The sequence below is a fragment of the Nerophis lumbriciformis genome, linkage group LG11 (genome assembly GCF_033978685.3).
Source record: "Nerophis lumbriciformis linkage group LG11, RoL_Nlum_v2.1, whole genome shotgun sequence".
Taxonomy (NCBI): domain Eukaryota; kingdom Metazoa; phylum Chordata; class Actinopteri; order Syngnathiformes; family Syngnathidae; genus Nerophis; species Nerophis lumbriciformis.
In genome coordinates this window covers 40,650,652-40,668,323 of record NC_084558.2, presented here as the reverse complement: position 1 = coordinate 40,668,323, position 17,672 = coordinate 40,650,652, and the positions used below count along the sequence as shown (strand labels likewise).

Genomic DNA, 17,672 nt, shown 5'->3' with positions numbered 1-17,672 from the left:
TTCAGTCTTATGATGATGGCATGTCTGCGCCTCGCCTCATGTGTAGGACATGTTGCACAAGTACATCAAAGACGCACATGGTCCTCCTTTGGCGCCTTCAGACAGGACGCAGTCTTTGAAAAAGACAAATTTAGGCCCGGCGTGCACAAAAATCAGGAATTCCGTGGCTTTACTGACGAATCTGCGGACAGCAAGTATATATGTGTATTAGGGTTGTACGGTATACCGGTATTGGTATAGTACCGCGATACTATTGAATCATATTCGGTACTATACCACCTCTGAAGCGTACCGGTCCCCCGTCCACCCGTCGTCGTCATGTCATGACATTGCTGTTTTACGAGCAGAGGAGCATGTTCGGCAGCGCACAATCACAGAGTACTTACAAGCAGACACAGTGTGTAGACAGAAAAGGGAGAACGGACGCATTTTGGCTTAAAAACTAACGATAAAGGTGAAGTTCTAACACTGAAACGCCCTCAGGAAGAGGTGCTTTAAGACATGGCTGGCTAGCTAGACATGTCCGCATCCGCAGTCGACAGTGTTTTAGCTACTTCTAAATCATTAATCCTCGCCTCCATGGCGACAAATAAAGTAAGTTTCTTGCAAGTATCATCCCTGCAGGACGAGGAATAGCTAAACATGCTTCACTACACGCCGTAGCTCACCGAATGTAAACAAACACCATTGATGGATCTACACCTAACATCCACTGCAATGATATCAAATTCAGGAGCGTATCTAGTTGATACTACTATGATTTTATCGATATTTTTTAGCACCACAAAATCTTGTTTCGTTTTAACATTTATATTATGTTTATAAAGTCAGGAAATATGTCCCTGACCAATATGACCAATGTATGATCCTGTAACTACTTGATATCGGATCGATACCCAAATTTGTAGTATCATCCAAAACTAATATAAAGCATCCAAACTGAAGAAAAGGTGATTATTACATTTTAACAGGAGTGTAGATAAAACATGTTAAAAGAGAAAGTAAGCAGATATTAACAGTAAATGAACAAGTAGATTAATAATTCATTTTCTACCACTCGTCCCTCATAATTTTGACAAAATAATAGAATGATAAATGACACAATATGTGTTACTGCATATGTCAGCAGCTAAATTAGGAGCCTTTGTTTGCTTACTTACTACTAAAAGACAAGTTGTCTAGTATGTTTTACTATTTTATTTAAGGACAAAACTATTCTTTGATGGCAATAAGAAACATATGTTTAATGTACCGTAAGATGTTTTGTTAAATTAAAGCCAATAATGCAAATTTTTGTGGTCCCTTTTGTTTAGAAAGGTAATACGAAATCGAACTCAAGACAGCCATAACATTATGTTCTTTACAAGTGTATGTAAACTTTTGACCATGACTGTATGTATGTATATATATATATATATATATATATATATATATATATATATATATATATATATATATATATATATATATATACATACATACATAAATACATAAACATGTATGTATACATGCTTATATACATACACACACACATATATATATACATATATACATGTTTATGTACATATATACATGTTTATGTACACATATATATAAAAATACATGTGTGTATATATATATAAAAAATACATGTGTGTATATATATATATAAAAATACATATGTATGTATATATATATATATATATATAAAAACATTATATATATATATATATATGTATGCATTTTTATATTTTATATATATATATATATAAGTATTTTTATATTTATATATATATATATATACACATGTATTTTTATATATATATACACACATGTATTTTTTATATATATATACACACATGTATTTTTATATATATGTGTACATAAACATGTATATGTATATATGTACATAAACATGTATATATGTATGTATATATGTGTGTGTATGTATATAAGCATGTATACATACATGTTTATGTTTGTATGTATGTGTGTGTGTGTGTGTGTGTGTATATATAAAAATACATACATATATATGTATTTTATATATATATATACACACACACATGTATTTTTATATATATGTGTACATAAACATGTATATGTATATATGTACATAAACATGTATATATGTGTATATATATATATATATGTGTGTGTGTATGTATATAAGCATGTATACATACATGTTTATGTTTGTATGTATGTATGTGTGTGTGTATGTATATATATATATATATATATATATATATATATATATATATGCATGCTTTTTTTTTTTAAATGTTATGACTGAGACCGGGATCAAACTTGAGAAGAGCCCTGCCTTCAGGGTTAAAAAACAGTCTTTACTTTGTTTTGGCTTTTATTATGAAACATCTCTAAATTCCCCAAGCATGCTTTAATCTTTCAGTGGAGAACGTGTGACACTACTGTGTTCGTCATTCAATTGTCTTCCATATAAAATGCCTCTCTTTTTTTTTTTTTTTGCCAGAATTTCCTTCGAAAATCTGCTTGAGGATGAAATGATTGCCCATCGGGCACATCCTGGCCATCAGTCATGCCGTCATTACCCGCCGTGCCTAACCAATGTCAGGCATCTCCCCTCAGCAATGATCAATGGGCGAGCGCAGCTGCACGTGAAGCGCCGCCTTGTATTTCTCGGCGTGTTTCGGGGGCTGAGGTCGTGCCCGGTTCCGCCGGGGAGGGGGGCTATCGTCTTTCATTAAGGGCCAGGCGAGCGCTGAGATTCGATCTGGCATCTGCAGCTCGTTACCAAAGCAAATATGCGCTGAGAAGGAAAATGCACGAGTGACTTCTAACGTATAGCTTTTTATTTGATAAGCAAGTATGCTTGGAGTCCTTTTATGTGCTTGGGGCAGCAAAGTAGTAACACTAGCGTAAGCTAAAGTGCTAACATTACATACGAGCTAAAGTGCTAACATTACACTGACATTTTAGCCTATTTGCCAACAAAAAACAAAAAGATCATACATACCGTATGTCTGTAGCTGATTGAAGTTTTATTTTAATATGTGTAGCGAAGCCTGCTTTTAAATAAATAAAAATACACAGTCGTGGGTGTACACACTAGGTGGGCTAATCTAGCTTGCTGTCCATGACTTTCTTTCAAAAATAAAGCAAACAAGTAAGGGAGGTTATCAATTTTTGTCACGTTTGGTGCTCATAAATAAGAGTGCCCAAACTTAATGCCTCCAAGGGCCAAGGGGAAAACGTGATTATGGACAAAAACAGTCATTTTACGAGCTTAAATGTAAATAATAAAATCAAAACTTTTCACTTCATATATGTTACCGATATTGGGGCCTTGAGTATTGGCCGATGGCAATATTAACACAGTATGATATCAACAGGAGTCATACTTTTATTATATTGTAGTGTGGAATGTTAGAACAAGTTTGATCAAGTGAATTTACTCAAACAGAGAACAATGGTAGGTAGAAGAAAGACTAATCTGTTTATTATTAACCGCCAGGAATGGACTTACTGTCTTTAAATTGAAGTGGTGTGAAAACGTGGTAAGTTAGATGATGCGGACACGTTTGTTACTAGATGCTTTTTTTCTAGTACGCTTCTGTCTTAGAGACTTTGTGTAAGTAATATGCAACTATAATGATTTAATACTTGTTTATATTGACCTATGTTGGGTTTTCGACTGCAATATTGTCCAATTAAGGACACGTATTACCGGTACCTATGTCTAGCTTACGCGCTTAGCTGTTGTGTAGCTGCTTGCTCCTATTAGCGTAGAGACTTTGTGTACTTAATATTCAAGTATATTGATTTAATACTTGTTTATATTGACCAATATTGGGTTTTCGACTGCAATATTGTCCAATTAAGGACACTTATTACTAGAGATGTCCGATAATATCGGACTGCCGATATTATCGGCCGATAAATGCTTTAAAAAATGTAATATCGGAAATTATCGGTATCGGTTTCAAAATTATCGGTATCGGTTTCAAAAAGTAAAATTTATGACTTTTTAAAACGCCGCTGTGTACACGGATGTAGGAAGGAGTACAGAGCGCCAATAAACCTGAAAGGCACTGCCTTTGCGTGCCGGTCCAGTCACATAATATCTACGGCTTTTCACACACAAATGAATGCAATTCATAATTGGTCAACAGCCATACAGGTCACACTGAGGGTGGCCGTATAAACAACTTTAACACTGTTACAAATATGCGCCACACTGTGAACCCACACCAAACAAGAATGACAAACACATTTCGGGAGAACATCCGCACCGTAACACAACATAAACACAACAGAACAAATACCCAGAACCTCTTGCAGCACTAACTCTTCCGGGACACTACAATATACACCCCCGCTAACCCCTACCCCTCCAACCCCGCCCACCTCAACCTCCCCATGCATGTCCCAAATTCCAAGCTGCTGTTTTGAGGCATGTTAAAAAAAAAAAAGCACTTTGTGCCTTTAATAATAAATATGGCAGTGCCATGTTGGCATTTTTTTCCATAACTTGAGTTGATTTATTTTGGAAAACCTTGTTACATTGTTTAATGCATCCAGCGGGGCATCACAACAAAATTAGGCATAATAATGTGTTAATTCCATGATTGTATATATTGGTATCAGTTGATATAGGAATCGGTAATTAAGAGTTGGACAATATCGGAATATCTGATATCGACAAAAAAGCGGACATCATTATCATTATCATCATTATCGGACATCTCTACTTATTACCTATGTCTAGCTTGCACGCTTAGCTGTTGTGTAGCTGCTAGCTCCTAGTAGCCTAGAGACTTTGTAAGTAATATGCAACTATAATGATGTAATACTTGTTTATATTGACCAATGTTGGGTTTTCGACTGCAACATTGTCCAATTAAGAACACTTATTTCCCTATGTCTACTTCCACGCTTAGCTGTTGTGTAGCTGCTAGCAGCCGACAGCCTACCATGTTTGCCTTTTGTAAATGACTTGACTAGAATACAAGAAAAGGGCAACATTTTGTGCTTATTAAAAAAAGCAGATAAATGAGTAAACATGCTGCAGAACTAGGGATGTCCGATAATGGCTTTTTTGCCGATTTCCGATATTGTCCAACTCTTAATTACCGATACCGATATCAACCGATACCGATATATGCAGTCGTGGAATTAACACATTATTATGCTTAATTTGGACAACCAGGTATGGTAAAGATAAGGTCCTTTTTAAAAAAATTAATTAAATAAAATAAGATCAATAAATTTAAAACATTTTCTTGAATTAAAAAAGAAAGTAAAACAATATAAAAACAGTTACATAGAAACTAGTAATTAATGAAAATGAGTAAAATTAACTGTTAAAGGTTAGTACTATTAGTGGACCAGCAGCACGCACAATCATGTGTGCTTACGGACTGTATCCCTGCAGACTGTATTGATATATATTGATATATAATGTAGGAACCAGAATATTAATAACAGAAAGAAACAACCTTTTTGTGTGAATTAGTTTTTTGGGTTGGTGCACTAATTGTAAGTGTATCTTGTGTTTTTTATGTTGATTTAAAAAAAAAAAATTAAAAAAAAAAAAAAAACGATACTGATAATTTAAAAAATGATACCGATAATTTCCGACATTACATTTTAAAGCATTTATCGGCCGATAATATCGGACATCTCTCTGCAGAACTTATTGTTTTTGGAGCCCCGATATCAGAGATTTATAGATGCAAGCAGATATGATCGATATTTTTTGCCAATATCAGATTTTAATAATGGATCGGGACCTTTTGTAAATGACTTGACTAAAATAGAAGAAAATAGCAACCTTTTGTGTTTACTGGAGGACATTTAGATGTTAACTGGCTGTCCAGCTCTGCACAATAATAAAATGGGACAAGCCAATATAACCCAATACTGATATCAGACTGATATCCGATATCAGTATCAAATCGGGATGCCTCTAGCGAGCTTGAAAGAAGTCAGTATGAATACTCATTAAATTTGGTGGGCCAAACCAAGCCACTGGGGCCGCACTTTGAGCACACCTGCTCTAGGGTCACACTCTTGGAATATCATCAAACATCTTTAGGAGACCTAAAGCCAGGTAAATTGTCTCGGTGGCCATCTTACCTGTGGACAATCTTTGATGTAGTGACCCTTGTTGAAGCAAAGGTGGCAAAGGTAGTTTGGCGGAGGAGGCCTCTTGCTGCCGTGCTTGCGGGAGTCGGGGGACAGGGAGAGGTTGGAGAAGTGGTCCGCCAGACAGCTCAGGCCTTCCACGATGTTGCCCAGGGAACCGTGGGGCGAGGAAACCTTGCACAGGTTGTTGTTGAAGGACTGGCGGAGAAGAGCAGCAAAAAGGAAAGCACGCTAAATGATAGGTAAGTACATGCCACCCGCGTACCGTACCACATTTTGAGAATCACTGGCATAGGCAATTGTGTAATAATATCCTTGTACATTTACAAAACCAGTGAAGTTGGCACGTTATGTAAATGGTAAATAAAAACAGAATACAATGATTTGCAAATCCTTTTCAATTGAATAGACTGCAAAGACAAGATATTTAATGTTCGAATAGAGAAACTTAATTTTTTTTGGCAATTAATCATTAATTTAGAATTTAATGGCAGCAACACATTGCAAAAAAGTTGGCACAGGGGCATTTTACCACTGTGTTACATGGCCTTTCCTTTTAACAACACTCAGTAAACGTTTGGGAACTGAGATCAATTTTTGAAGCTTTTCAGGTGGAATTCTTTCCCATTCCTGCTTGATGTACAGCTTAAGTTGTTCAAAGTCCGGGGGTCTCCGTTGTGGTATTTTAGGCTTCATAATGCGCCACACATTTTCAATGGGAGACAGGTCTGGACTACAGGCAGGCCAGTCTAGTACCCGCACTCTTTTACTATGAAGCCACTAGAGATGCGCGGATAGGCAATTATTTCATCCGCAACCGCGTCAGAAAGTCGTCAACCATCCGCCATCCACCCGATGTAACGTTTGATCAGAACTTCACCCGCCCACCATCCGCCCGTTGTTATATATCTAATATTAATAAAAAAATTAAAAAAAAGGGTGAAAACTACGCGAATTGCACCTTGTGCAGACAAGATTTTTCGATCGGACACGGAGGAATTAGCGATGTAAAAGACCACGTTGGGACAAAAAAACACAAGTCTAATGCCGTTGCTAGCGATACAAGTGGAAAACTTTCAACGTTTTTCGTCGCCCAAACAGATTCTTTGGATGTGATAAATGCCGAAGTTTTATTTACGGAGGCAATAATTGAGCATGGACTTCCAATCGCACTGGCTGATCACATGGGACAGTTAATAATGTAATGCAACCTTTAAAAATCATTACGCGGTGATCGCGATCCCAAAAATAAACTTTTCTTGCATGATAATGTCCAGAAAAATTCGCTTTATATTACTATAGAGTCCTTTTAACGAATGAGTTTGATGGTTTATCACAAACCTTAAATGAAAGAAGTCCTTTGTTCTCCTGCACCGCATGCGCAATCCTGTCGGCTGTATTTCACAGCACGACATACTGTAAAAAGTGTTTATACTATTTATACTTTCAATTAACAAATTGAAGTCTTGTGAAAGGTTGACAGGATAACTGGCATTAACTGTCAAAATAATTTCAAACTATTGAAGTTAGCTTACAGAATAAACATGTCAATCAACCCATATGATTTTTGCTGTAATATTTTTGTTTTGAAAAGTCACTGTGACTGATAGAAAAGTGATGGTTTTAGCAACATTTTAACCTGTCTGAATGCTAATAATCATTTTGCGTCGGGGGGTGAAGCCTGAACCCCCCACCAGGACTTTGTCCTGGACCTACCGGGGCCTGCGGCCCTTGGACCCTGGCTACTAGGTTTTTCTGATTTAAAAGTTGGCAGGTATGGTGAGGTTATAAAGCTTTTGCCTGTTAAAGAAAGGAGACTGATCCAATGCACAGACATTCGCGTGCCACGCTGTCACGACCCAGACGCACACCAGTGCGCAATCATATGGGAGCCGCGCTGAGCGCACCTCCAAGCGCGTCTCGCTGCCGGCGACGGCCAGATATGGGCCCACGCTCCAGCGCCATCCATTTTCAGGGCTAGTTGATTCGGCAGGTGGGTTGTTACACACTCCTTAGCGGGTTCCAACTTCCATGGCCACCGTCCTGCTCTCTATATCAACCAGGGTGAGCCCCACCCCTTTCATGAGCGCACTACGCGCGGAGTGACCCCTGTTACGCGCCCCCGGCAACAGGGGTGGCAAGCAGGTAAGCTGCGCGGGCGGAGCGCGCGGAGTGACCCATGTTACGAGCCCCCGGCCACGGGGGTGGCGGGCAGGTAAGCTGCTTACCTGCTGCGCGTGACGCCGGCCGCGGCGAAAGCGGACGAGGCGGGGTGTCGGTGCGGTGGGCGCGGTAGTGACCCTGGACGTGCGTCGGGCCCTTCTCGCGGATCGCTTCAGCTACGGCTCCCGGTGGGGCCCTCTCGGGGGAAGGGGCCTCGGTCCAGGACCCCGGCGAGGCGTCCCTTCTCCGCTCCGTAAAAGTGTCCATCTCTTTTCTTTTTTTTTCTTCTGTTGTGGCATATGCAGCAGGTGCCTGCTCGTTTTTCGTATGTGGGTAACAACATTTAACTATGTATATATATTTCCCAATTGGTTTAACTGCCACCCGCAAAAAAAAAAAAAAAAAAAAAAAATTAATCCGCCCGACCCGACCCGCGAGCGGATAAAATCTTAGTTTTTTTAATTTCATCCGCCCGATCCGCGGATAATCCGCGGACTCCGCGGTTGTGTCCGCAAACCGCGCATCTCTAGAAGCCACGCTCTTGTAACACGTGGCTTGGCATTGTGTTGCTGAAATAAGCAGGGACGTCCATGATAACGTTGCTTGGATGGCAACATACAGTATGTTGCTCCAAAACCTGTATGTACCTTTCAGCATTAATGGCGCCTTAACAGATGTGTAAGTTACCCATGTCTTGGGCACTAATACACCCCCATACCATCACAGATGCTGGCTTTTCAACTTTGCGCCTCGAACAATCCGGATGGTTCTTTTCCTCTTTGGTCCGGAGGACACGACGTCCACAGTTTCCAAAAACAATTTGAAATATGTACTCGTCAGACCACAGAACACTTTTCCACTTTGCATTAGTCCATCTTAGATGAGCTCGGGCCCAGCGAAGTCGGCGGCATTTCTGGGTGTTGTTTATAAATGTATTTTGCTTTGCATAGTAGAGTTTTAACTTGCACTTACAGATGTAGCGACCAACTGTAGTTACTGACAGTGGTTTTCTGAAGTGTTCCTGAGTCCATGTGGTGATATCCTTTACACACCGATGTCGCTTTTTGATGCAGTACCGCCTGAGGGATGGAAGGTCCGTAATATCATCACTTAAGTGCAGTGATTTCTCCAGATTCTCTGAACCTTTTGAGGATATTATGGACCGTAGATGGTGAAATCCCTAAATTCCTTGCAATAGCTGGTTGAGAAATGTTGTTCTTAAACTGTTCGACAATTTGCTCACACATTTGTTCACAAAGTGGTGACCCTCGCCCCATCCTTGTTTGTTAATGACTGAGCATTTCATGGAAGCTGCTTTTATACCCAATCATGCCACCCACCTGTTCCCAATTAGCCTGTTCACCTGTGGGATGTTCCAAATAAGTGTTTGACGAGCATTCCTGAACTTTCTCAGTCTTTTTTGACACTTGTGCCAGCTTTTTTTGAAACATGTTGCAGCCATCAAATTCCAAATGAGCTAATTGCAGTCTATTCAATTGAATATAAGTTGAAAAGGATTTGCAAATCATTGTATTCTGTTTTTATTTACCATTTACACAACGTGCCAACTTCACTGGTTTTGGGTTTTGTATATTTTAACCACTGTTACCATTAATGCGATGTGGCCCTCAAGGAAAACAAGTTGAACACGCCTGTTGGAAAGGTACAGTCGAGTGTCATTGACGGATTTCTTCAATGAAACTCCGTCAGACTGATTCATCTTCCTGTCCGCCCCTCAAACAGAGCTCGCCATTATCTCCTGGCAGATGCGTGTACTGTCAGGCAAGCGTGTCAATTTCCTGACCCCGAACAAAACGACATTCTTAAACGGAGCCGAATGCCGCTACTCGCGCCGCACAATCGCCGCCGTTGTTGTCGCGTTGTGGCACCCGAGGGTGACCGTGACTCTGGATACCCGGCGCCGTCACACACTGACAATCCCTGCTGCGGCAGAGGGACTTGTTTTTTAATCGTTTTAATCGCAAGGTTGAAAAAGAGTGGGGGGGAGTCGTGGCGTAGCCGACAAAACAGCGCTCCTGCCAGTCAAAAATAAGTCAATAAATATAATCATGCATATTTTGTAGGGCTGTGAATCTTGCAACAATTTACGGTTCAATTCCAACCCGATTCTTGGTGTGACGATTCGATTCGTAATCGATTCAACAGGATTCTCGCAATATATGTATACATAAATATATATATATATATATATATATATATATATATATAATCTTTTTTTTCTTTCTTTCTTTTTTTAAACTATATATAGTGTATATTATTATTATATTATTTGGTATACGATAAAACCAGACGTGGCCTAAAATACAGCTTTTTAAAAATCTATTTTTGAAAATTTTTTAAACGATTCAGAATCGTAATAGATAAGAATTCGAGAATCATATATTTTATTTTACTTAGTTACACACCGCCGAGTTGGCTTTGGCAAAACAGCCTTGCCGTTTGTCGCTCTGTCCAGGCTGCTAAGTACAACAGGGTTTCCTCTTAAAGTAATTGATCGTGGCGCATCGCCGCAGCAAAATAAAAGCCGCCACACCTAAAATAGGAGGGGCGGCGTGGCTCAGTTGGTAGACAGGTCGTGCCAGCCACTTGAGGGTTCCAGGTTCGAGCCCCGCTTCTGTCATCCTAGTCACTGCTGTTGTGACCTGGGGCAAGACACTTTACCCACCTACTCCCAGTGCCACCCACACTTATTTAAAAATGTAGCTCACTATATAAAGCGCTTTGAGTCTCTCGAGAAAAGCACTACATAAATATAATTCACTTTTCGGGGGAAAACAAATACAAATATTATAATGTATTATACCTTGCCGAAGAAGTCACACAAAGTCCGACACTCTTTTTAACTTGTATTGCCAATCTTATGTTAACAACCAGGCCAATTCCAACACGCATTCTATCCAGTGCACACTCAACATGTATTGTGTTGAGTGATTAAAAACTGTTTGTTGTCTATGAGGTAAATATTTTTGCTCCAACAAAGACGATTACAACCAAAGTACACGTGCAAATCTGAAAAATATCACAATGTTATTGATATCTGCAACTGGGGCTCGAAGCAGAAATGTATTTTGAAGCCCCCTCCACTACAAAACGATTTTTATACTTTTTCAATCAAACTTTAATTTTATTTTTATTTTGATTTAGTTTAACATACTATAATTAAAACATACACTTGCATATAATTCTGTAATTCCCCAGGGGGTACATGCTTTATCAGTATCATGCTTCAAACCCCGCTTTGAAATGCTGTGCATTACAAAACTTGCTCATTGATCGATTTGACTATCATTATTTATTAAGTTTATTTTATTATTTTTTCAGTATCTAATAATTCAAGTAATTCCAAAAAATATATATATTTTAAATAAGATTTAAAAATGTTTTTATTTCAGGCAAATTGATGCACTTTAAATCTCTCTGTTCCAGATTAAAAACAATGTTAGTAAAGTTACTCCTTGTTGTAAATTGATCCATATTTTTTATTTTTTTGTTTTCTTGAATGATTAATAAGGATACAATGCTATGCAGAGGTGTACTTATCACAATTTCATAGACAAATGATACTATTTATATCCGCGGTGGGCATACGGGGGGAACAATAATTTAGAGGGACTGGCGTAATAATAATTGTGATATATTTTTACAGTTTCATCTCTACAACAACACGGAATAGGCTATGACACATTTTAAGAAAAGTATAGCTTCCATGATTTTAAGGCAGGAGTGTGAATGTTGTCTGTCTATCTGTGTTGGCCCTGCGATGAGGTGGCGACTTGTCCAGGGTGTACTCCGCCTTCCGCCCGATTGTAGCTGAGATAGGCTCCAGCGCCCCCCGTGACCCCGAAGGGAATAAGCGGTAGAAAATGGATGGATGGATGGATGGGTGTCCAAACATTTTCCATCAAGGGCCGCATATAGAAAAGTTGAACACTGCAGGGGCCACTTTGTACTTTTTTGTACATACAAAATATTTTCATGACAGTTATTACGGTATTACTTTCTTGTATTTTGTATTATTTCCTGTCCCGTGCATTAATTTTTCATTCCACATCCTGTTTGCCCTAATTTGCCACCACTCCTTCCTTTGCCTGTCCCTGGTTGCCAATCAGGCGGCTTTTTTGGGACTGGATTATTTTGTACCTCAACGTTATCCCTTCATGTACGTGTCATACGCCTGGTTTTTTTATGGTTACCTGCGTTTCCCTAATAAAGAGGGCTTCTTTTCTGCACTTGCCTACCGTCTCTACATCCATACATACACCGGAAAGTAACAAAAAACAATACAATGTAATTTGATACATTTTTGTTATTATTCTTTATTAGTACCAATATTATACTACGACTTTAGCACACTCAAAATGTGTACGTTTGTTCATCAAACACCGTAATCAGCCATTTTGGTGTTCAGGTCACATTTTTGATTGGGCTGGTTCCATTTTTCCTTTGTGGTTTTTGTTTGTTTTCTAATCAAAAACGTACTAGTTATGTCCGTACTTTGGACACCCCTTAACATTTTTAAGGCATTTTTCACACTTTTATGACCGTTGGCAATGTTTAAGCTTTTCTTCTACAGACGAAAACAATTGGAGGATGCCTGGTGGGATGCGTCGTTGTCGTCTACAACATGAATTTGTATAGTTTCCTACAGTCAATACAGTATGCCAGCATACAGCACTGTAATAGCTCAACAACTTTGTACTTTGAAAAGTGCAAAAGCAAGGAGAAAAGTCCAAAAGTGATGAACAAATAAATATACCTCGGTCCTCAGGTGCAAGAAGTTGTTCAGGTAGTTGGTGGTCAGGTCAGCAGCAGTGGGCTCCGAGTGGTTCGAGTCCCGGGCGTCGTCCTGCAGGGACATGTAGACCCAGTTGAGCAGATGTGCTGCAGCAGGCCGGCACGCCGACGTCTCCATAGCCGACATCATGACGCCTCTGCTCGGCCTGAGCTCCGTCAGAAGCGCCGCTGAGAGTGCGGCAGTCTGGCTGGGTCGCCCCTCTTTGCCTAAGTTCCCCCTGCAGCTGGATGGGTGTAATGTGGGGGGCGACGGAGACTCCGCCTGCAGCGTCCGTGCAAAGTCAAGGAGCAACTTTTTTTCATCCCGAAGCCAACATTTATTTTCTTTTTTTTATTATGTAAAACACGCAGCAAGCTAGAAGTTAATAAAGTCAATTTTCCAGCAGCGAACAAAGCGACTTTTCGGATGTAAATGTGCGCTCTGCTGCGCCCTAGTGTTCACACTGAGTATGGCAACACCGTGCAATGTTGGAATAATTAAAGTTAAAAAGTTAAAGTACCAATGATTGTCTCACACACACACTAGGTGTGCATTTGACCCATCACCCTTGATCACCCTCTGGGAGGTGATGAGAGCAGTGAGCAGCAGCGGTTGCCGCGCCCGGGAATCATTTTTGGTGATTTAACCCCCAATTCCAACCTTTGATGCTGAGTGCCAAGCAGGGAGGTAATGGGTCCAATTTTTATAGTCTTTGGTATGACTCGGCAGCAGCCTAAGCAGGGAAGCCCAGACTTCCCTCTCCCCAGCCACTTTGTCCAGCTCTTCCCAAGGGATCCTGAGGCGTTCCCAGGCCAGACAGGAGACATAGTCTTGCCAACGTGTCCTGGGTCTTCCCCGTGGCCTCCTACCGGTCAGACGTGCCCTAAACACCTCCCTAGGGAGGCGTTCGGGTGGCATCCTGACCAAATGCCCGAACCACCTCATCTGGCTCCTCTCGATGTGGAGGAGCAGCGGCTTTACTTTGAGCTCCCCCCGGATGGCAGAGCTTCTCACCCTATCTCTAAGGGAGAGCCCCGCCACCCGGCGGAGGAAACTCATTTCGGCCGCTTGTACCCGTGATCTTGTCCTTTCGGTCATAACCCAAAGCTCATGACCATAGGCGAGGATGGGAACGTAGATCGACCGGTAAATTGAGAGCTTTGCCTTCCGGCTCAGCTCCTTCTTCACCACAACGGATCGATACAGCGTCTGCATTACTGAAGACGGCGCACCGATCCGCCTGTCGATCTCACGATCCACTCTTCCCTCACTCGTGAACAAGACTCCTAGGTACTTGAACTCCTCCACTTGGGGCAAGTTCTCCCCAACCCGGAGTTGGCACTCCACCCTTTTCCGGGCAAGAACCATGGACTCGGACTTGGAGGTGCTGATTCTCATCCCAGTTGCTTCACACTCGGCTGTGAACCGATCCAGTGAGAGCTGAAGATCCTGGCCAGATGAAGCCATCAGGACCACATCATCTGCAAAAAGCAGAGACCTAATAATGCAGCCACCAAACGAGATCCCTTCGATGCCCTGACTGCGCCTACAAATTCTGTCCATAAAAGTTCTGAACAGAATCGGTGACAAAAGGCAGCCCTGGTATAGTATGTACCTTTTCGGTATAGTATGTACATTTCGGTATAGTATGTACATTTTCTGTATAGTATGTAGATACATAAAATGTATCTACATACTATAATACAGGAGGGCCACTTACTTGTAACAGTAAATAACACATAAATGTAAATAGCCCAATTACACAATTATTTTTTTTACGTACACTGTAAAAATGAATCTGTCGATTTTACAGTAAAAAACGGTTGCCCAAATTTTACCGTAAAATGTACAATTTTTTTTTTTACAATATTTACATGGAAATGGAAAAACAGTACCACTGTTTTTACTGCAAAATCTACAGTTGTTGTTTTTACAGTGTATTACTGTAACTGGAAAAACGATACCACCGTTTTTTTGTTTTGCAGTAAAATTCATCCATCCATCCATTTTTCTACCGCTTGTGCTATCGCTGTGGAGCCTATCGCAGCTGCATTCGGGCGGAAGGCGGGGTACACCCTGGACAAGTCGCCACCTCATCACAGGGCTAACACAGACAGACAGACAACATTCACACACTCAAAATTCAGTAATATATCTCAATTATTGTTACGCCAGTGCTTCTCAATTATTGTCTCCTACGCCCCCCCGCCCCCACGCGACTATAAATAGTATAATTTGTCTATGAAATTGTGATAAGTACACCTTTGCATCCTTTTTCAAGAAAACAAAAAATTACAAAATATGGATCAACTTACAAAAGAGAGTACCTTTACTAACATTGCTTTTAATCTGAAACAAATACTTAAAGTGCATCAATTTGCTTGAAATAAAAACATTTTTTAACCTTATTTGAAATATAATTTTTTTTTGACCGACTTGAATTATTGAACTGTCAGTTTTGTTACGGTAAAATCAAGAGACTTTACAATAAAAAAAACATTTTTACAGTGTACAATTTGATGGATAACTTGCTTTAAAATCACAAGTCTAGCAGATATTTAAGTTTTTATCTTGATTTTAACAAAAGATGTTTGGAATGGATGATCATTTAAATATTTGGTGCAACATTAGATAATATGGTTCGGTCATCGGTCAGAATGCCCCCCGGACGCCTCCCTGGGGAGGTGTTTAGGGCGCGTGGAAGTCCCAGTACACGCTGGCCTGGGGAACGCCTCGGGATCCCCCGGGAAGAGCTGGACAAGGCAGCTGCAGGGAGATAAAAGTCTGGGCTTCTCTGCTTAGGCTGCTGCCCCCGCGACCCCACTTTTGATAAACGGAGGAAAGATGGATGATTATTAGATCAACTTTTTTCTGTCATCGTGTAAAGTTGAATACGTTCAGTAAGAAAAGACACACATTATTTCACGGCCCTTGAGTTTTGACACCTGTGCTATAGTACCATAATACTTAATACATTAATACTAAATACAGTAGTACAGAGCTGGGCAAATATTTTGACTCGGGGGCCACATTGAGAGACAAAATGTGTATAAATGATATATATACATTTAGCTGTAAAAATCTGCTGCGTGTTTGGGTCCCTTTTTTTCAGGAACTATAACACCAAAAGTCACAATGTCTGATAGAGTTCTAAAAAACTTATGACAGACCACCTCAAAAAAACGGAATGGGATTTTACAGTTTTTTTTACTGAATGGGACACCCAAAATGTACATGAAAATTAAGAAAGTGGGATTTACAATATTAACTATGAACTATAAAACACTGAATATCAACAACATATGAACATTTAGTGCATCCATTTGCCTGAAATTTAAAAAAAAATTCTTTATTTAAACCATAACATTTTTTTTACTAACTTGAATCACTTAATATTAAAAAATAAAAAATACAATTAAATAAACTCAATTCATAATACATTATTCAAATATATCAGCAACATTAACTAAGGTAGAAAACAAAAATAAATTAACAATTTGTGTGGGTTTTTTTTAAATCAAAATGAAGAAGTCAAGATTAGCTTTTGTAGTGCACAGCTTTTGAAAGTGGGGTTTGAAGCGTGATACTGATAAAGCTGAGGAACAAACTGTAGAAAATGGATAGATGGATGGATGTTTTAAGACAGGGGTCTCCAATAGGTGGGTCGCGATGCAAAAATGCCACCAGATGATTATGATGATGATGATGATTATGATGCAATTAGCACAGGGGTGTCAAACTAATTTTAGATCGGGGGCCCACATGGAGAAAAATCTACTCCCAAGTGGGCCAGACTGGTAAAATTACGGCACGATAACTTAAAAATAAAGACAACTTCAGATTGTTTTCTTTGTTTAAAAATAGAACAAGCACATTCTGAAAATGTACAAATCATAATGTTGGTGGGTTTTTTTTACACTTACATGTTGCGGTAATGGGCAGCACGGTGAACCAGGGGTTAGTGCATGTGCCTCACACTACGAAGGTCCTGAGCAGTCCTGGGTTCAATCCCGGGCTCGGGATCTTTCTGTGTGGAGTTTGCATGTTCTCCCCATGACTGCGTGAGTTTCCTCCGGGTACTCCGGCTTCCTCCCACCTCCAAAGACATGCACCTGGGGATAGGTTGATTGGCAACACTACATTGGCCCTAGGGTGTGAATGTGAGTGTGAATGTTGTCTGTCTATCTGTGTTGGCCCTGTGATGAGGTGGTGACTTGTCCAGGGTGTATCTCGCCTTCCGCCCGAATGCAGCTGACATAGGCTCCAGCACCCCCTGTAACCCCAAAAGGGACAAGCGGTAGACAATGGATGGATGGATGGATGTTGCGATAATACTATTCTACTTTTATTTGTCGTTATTTATACTTTCTAAATAAAATAGTGTGAAGTGAATTATATATAGAGCTTTTTCTCTAGAGACTCAAAGCACTTTACATAGTGAAACCCAATATCTAAGTTACATTTAAACCAGTGTGGTGGGTGGCACTGGGAGCAGGTGGGTAAAGTGTCTTGCCCAAGGACACAACGGCAGTGACTAGGATGGCGGAAGCGGGAATCGAACCTGGAACCCTCAAGTTGCTGGCACGGCCGCTCTACCAACAGAGCT

The 17,672-nt window shown here is 40.2% G+C and overlaps 2 protein-coding genes across 3 annotated transcripts in view; one reads left to right on the top strand and one right to left on the bottom strand.

The window, feature by feature from the left end:
- The window catches only part of ppifb (peptidylprolyl isomerase Fb), a 28,465-nt gene extending 25,437 nt beyond the window's left edge, over window positions 1-3,028 (top strand). Inside the window, exon 7 of the transcript XR_009815866.2 lies at window positions 2,474-3,028. The gene's annotated coding sequence lies outside the window, so the exon portion shown is untranslated. The remainder of the gene's footprint in view (window positions 1-2,473) is intronic.
- The window catches only part of LOC133610386 (zinc finger CCHC domain-containing protein 24-like), a 33,999-nt gene that overhangs the window by 14,315 nt on the left and 2,012 nt on the right, over window positions 1-17,672 (bottom strand). Inside the window, exons 2-4 of one of the 2 annotated variants that reach the window (XM_061966589.2) lie at window positions 16,990-17,339; window positions 13,049-13,348; window positions 6,100-6,306 (exon numbers count right to left, since the gene is read on the bottom strand). In XM_061966589.2, the coding sequence (XP_061822573.2) occupies window positions 6,100-6,306; window positions 13,049-13,216 (375 nt within the window). In that variant the 5' untranslated portion in view covers window positions 13,217-13,348; window positions 16,990-17,339. The remainder of the gene's footprint in view (window positions 1-6,099; window positions 6,307-13,048; window positions 13,349-16,989; window positions 17,340-17,672) is intronic. The other variant, XM_061966590.2, reaches the window with a different exon arrangement.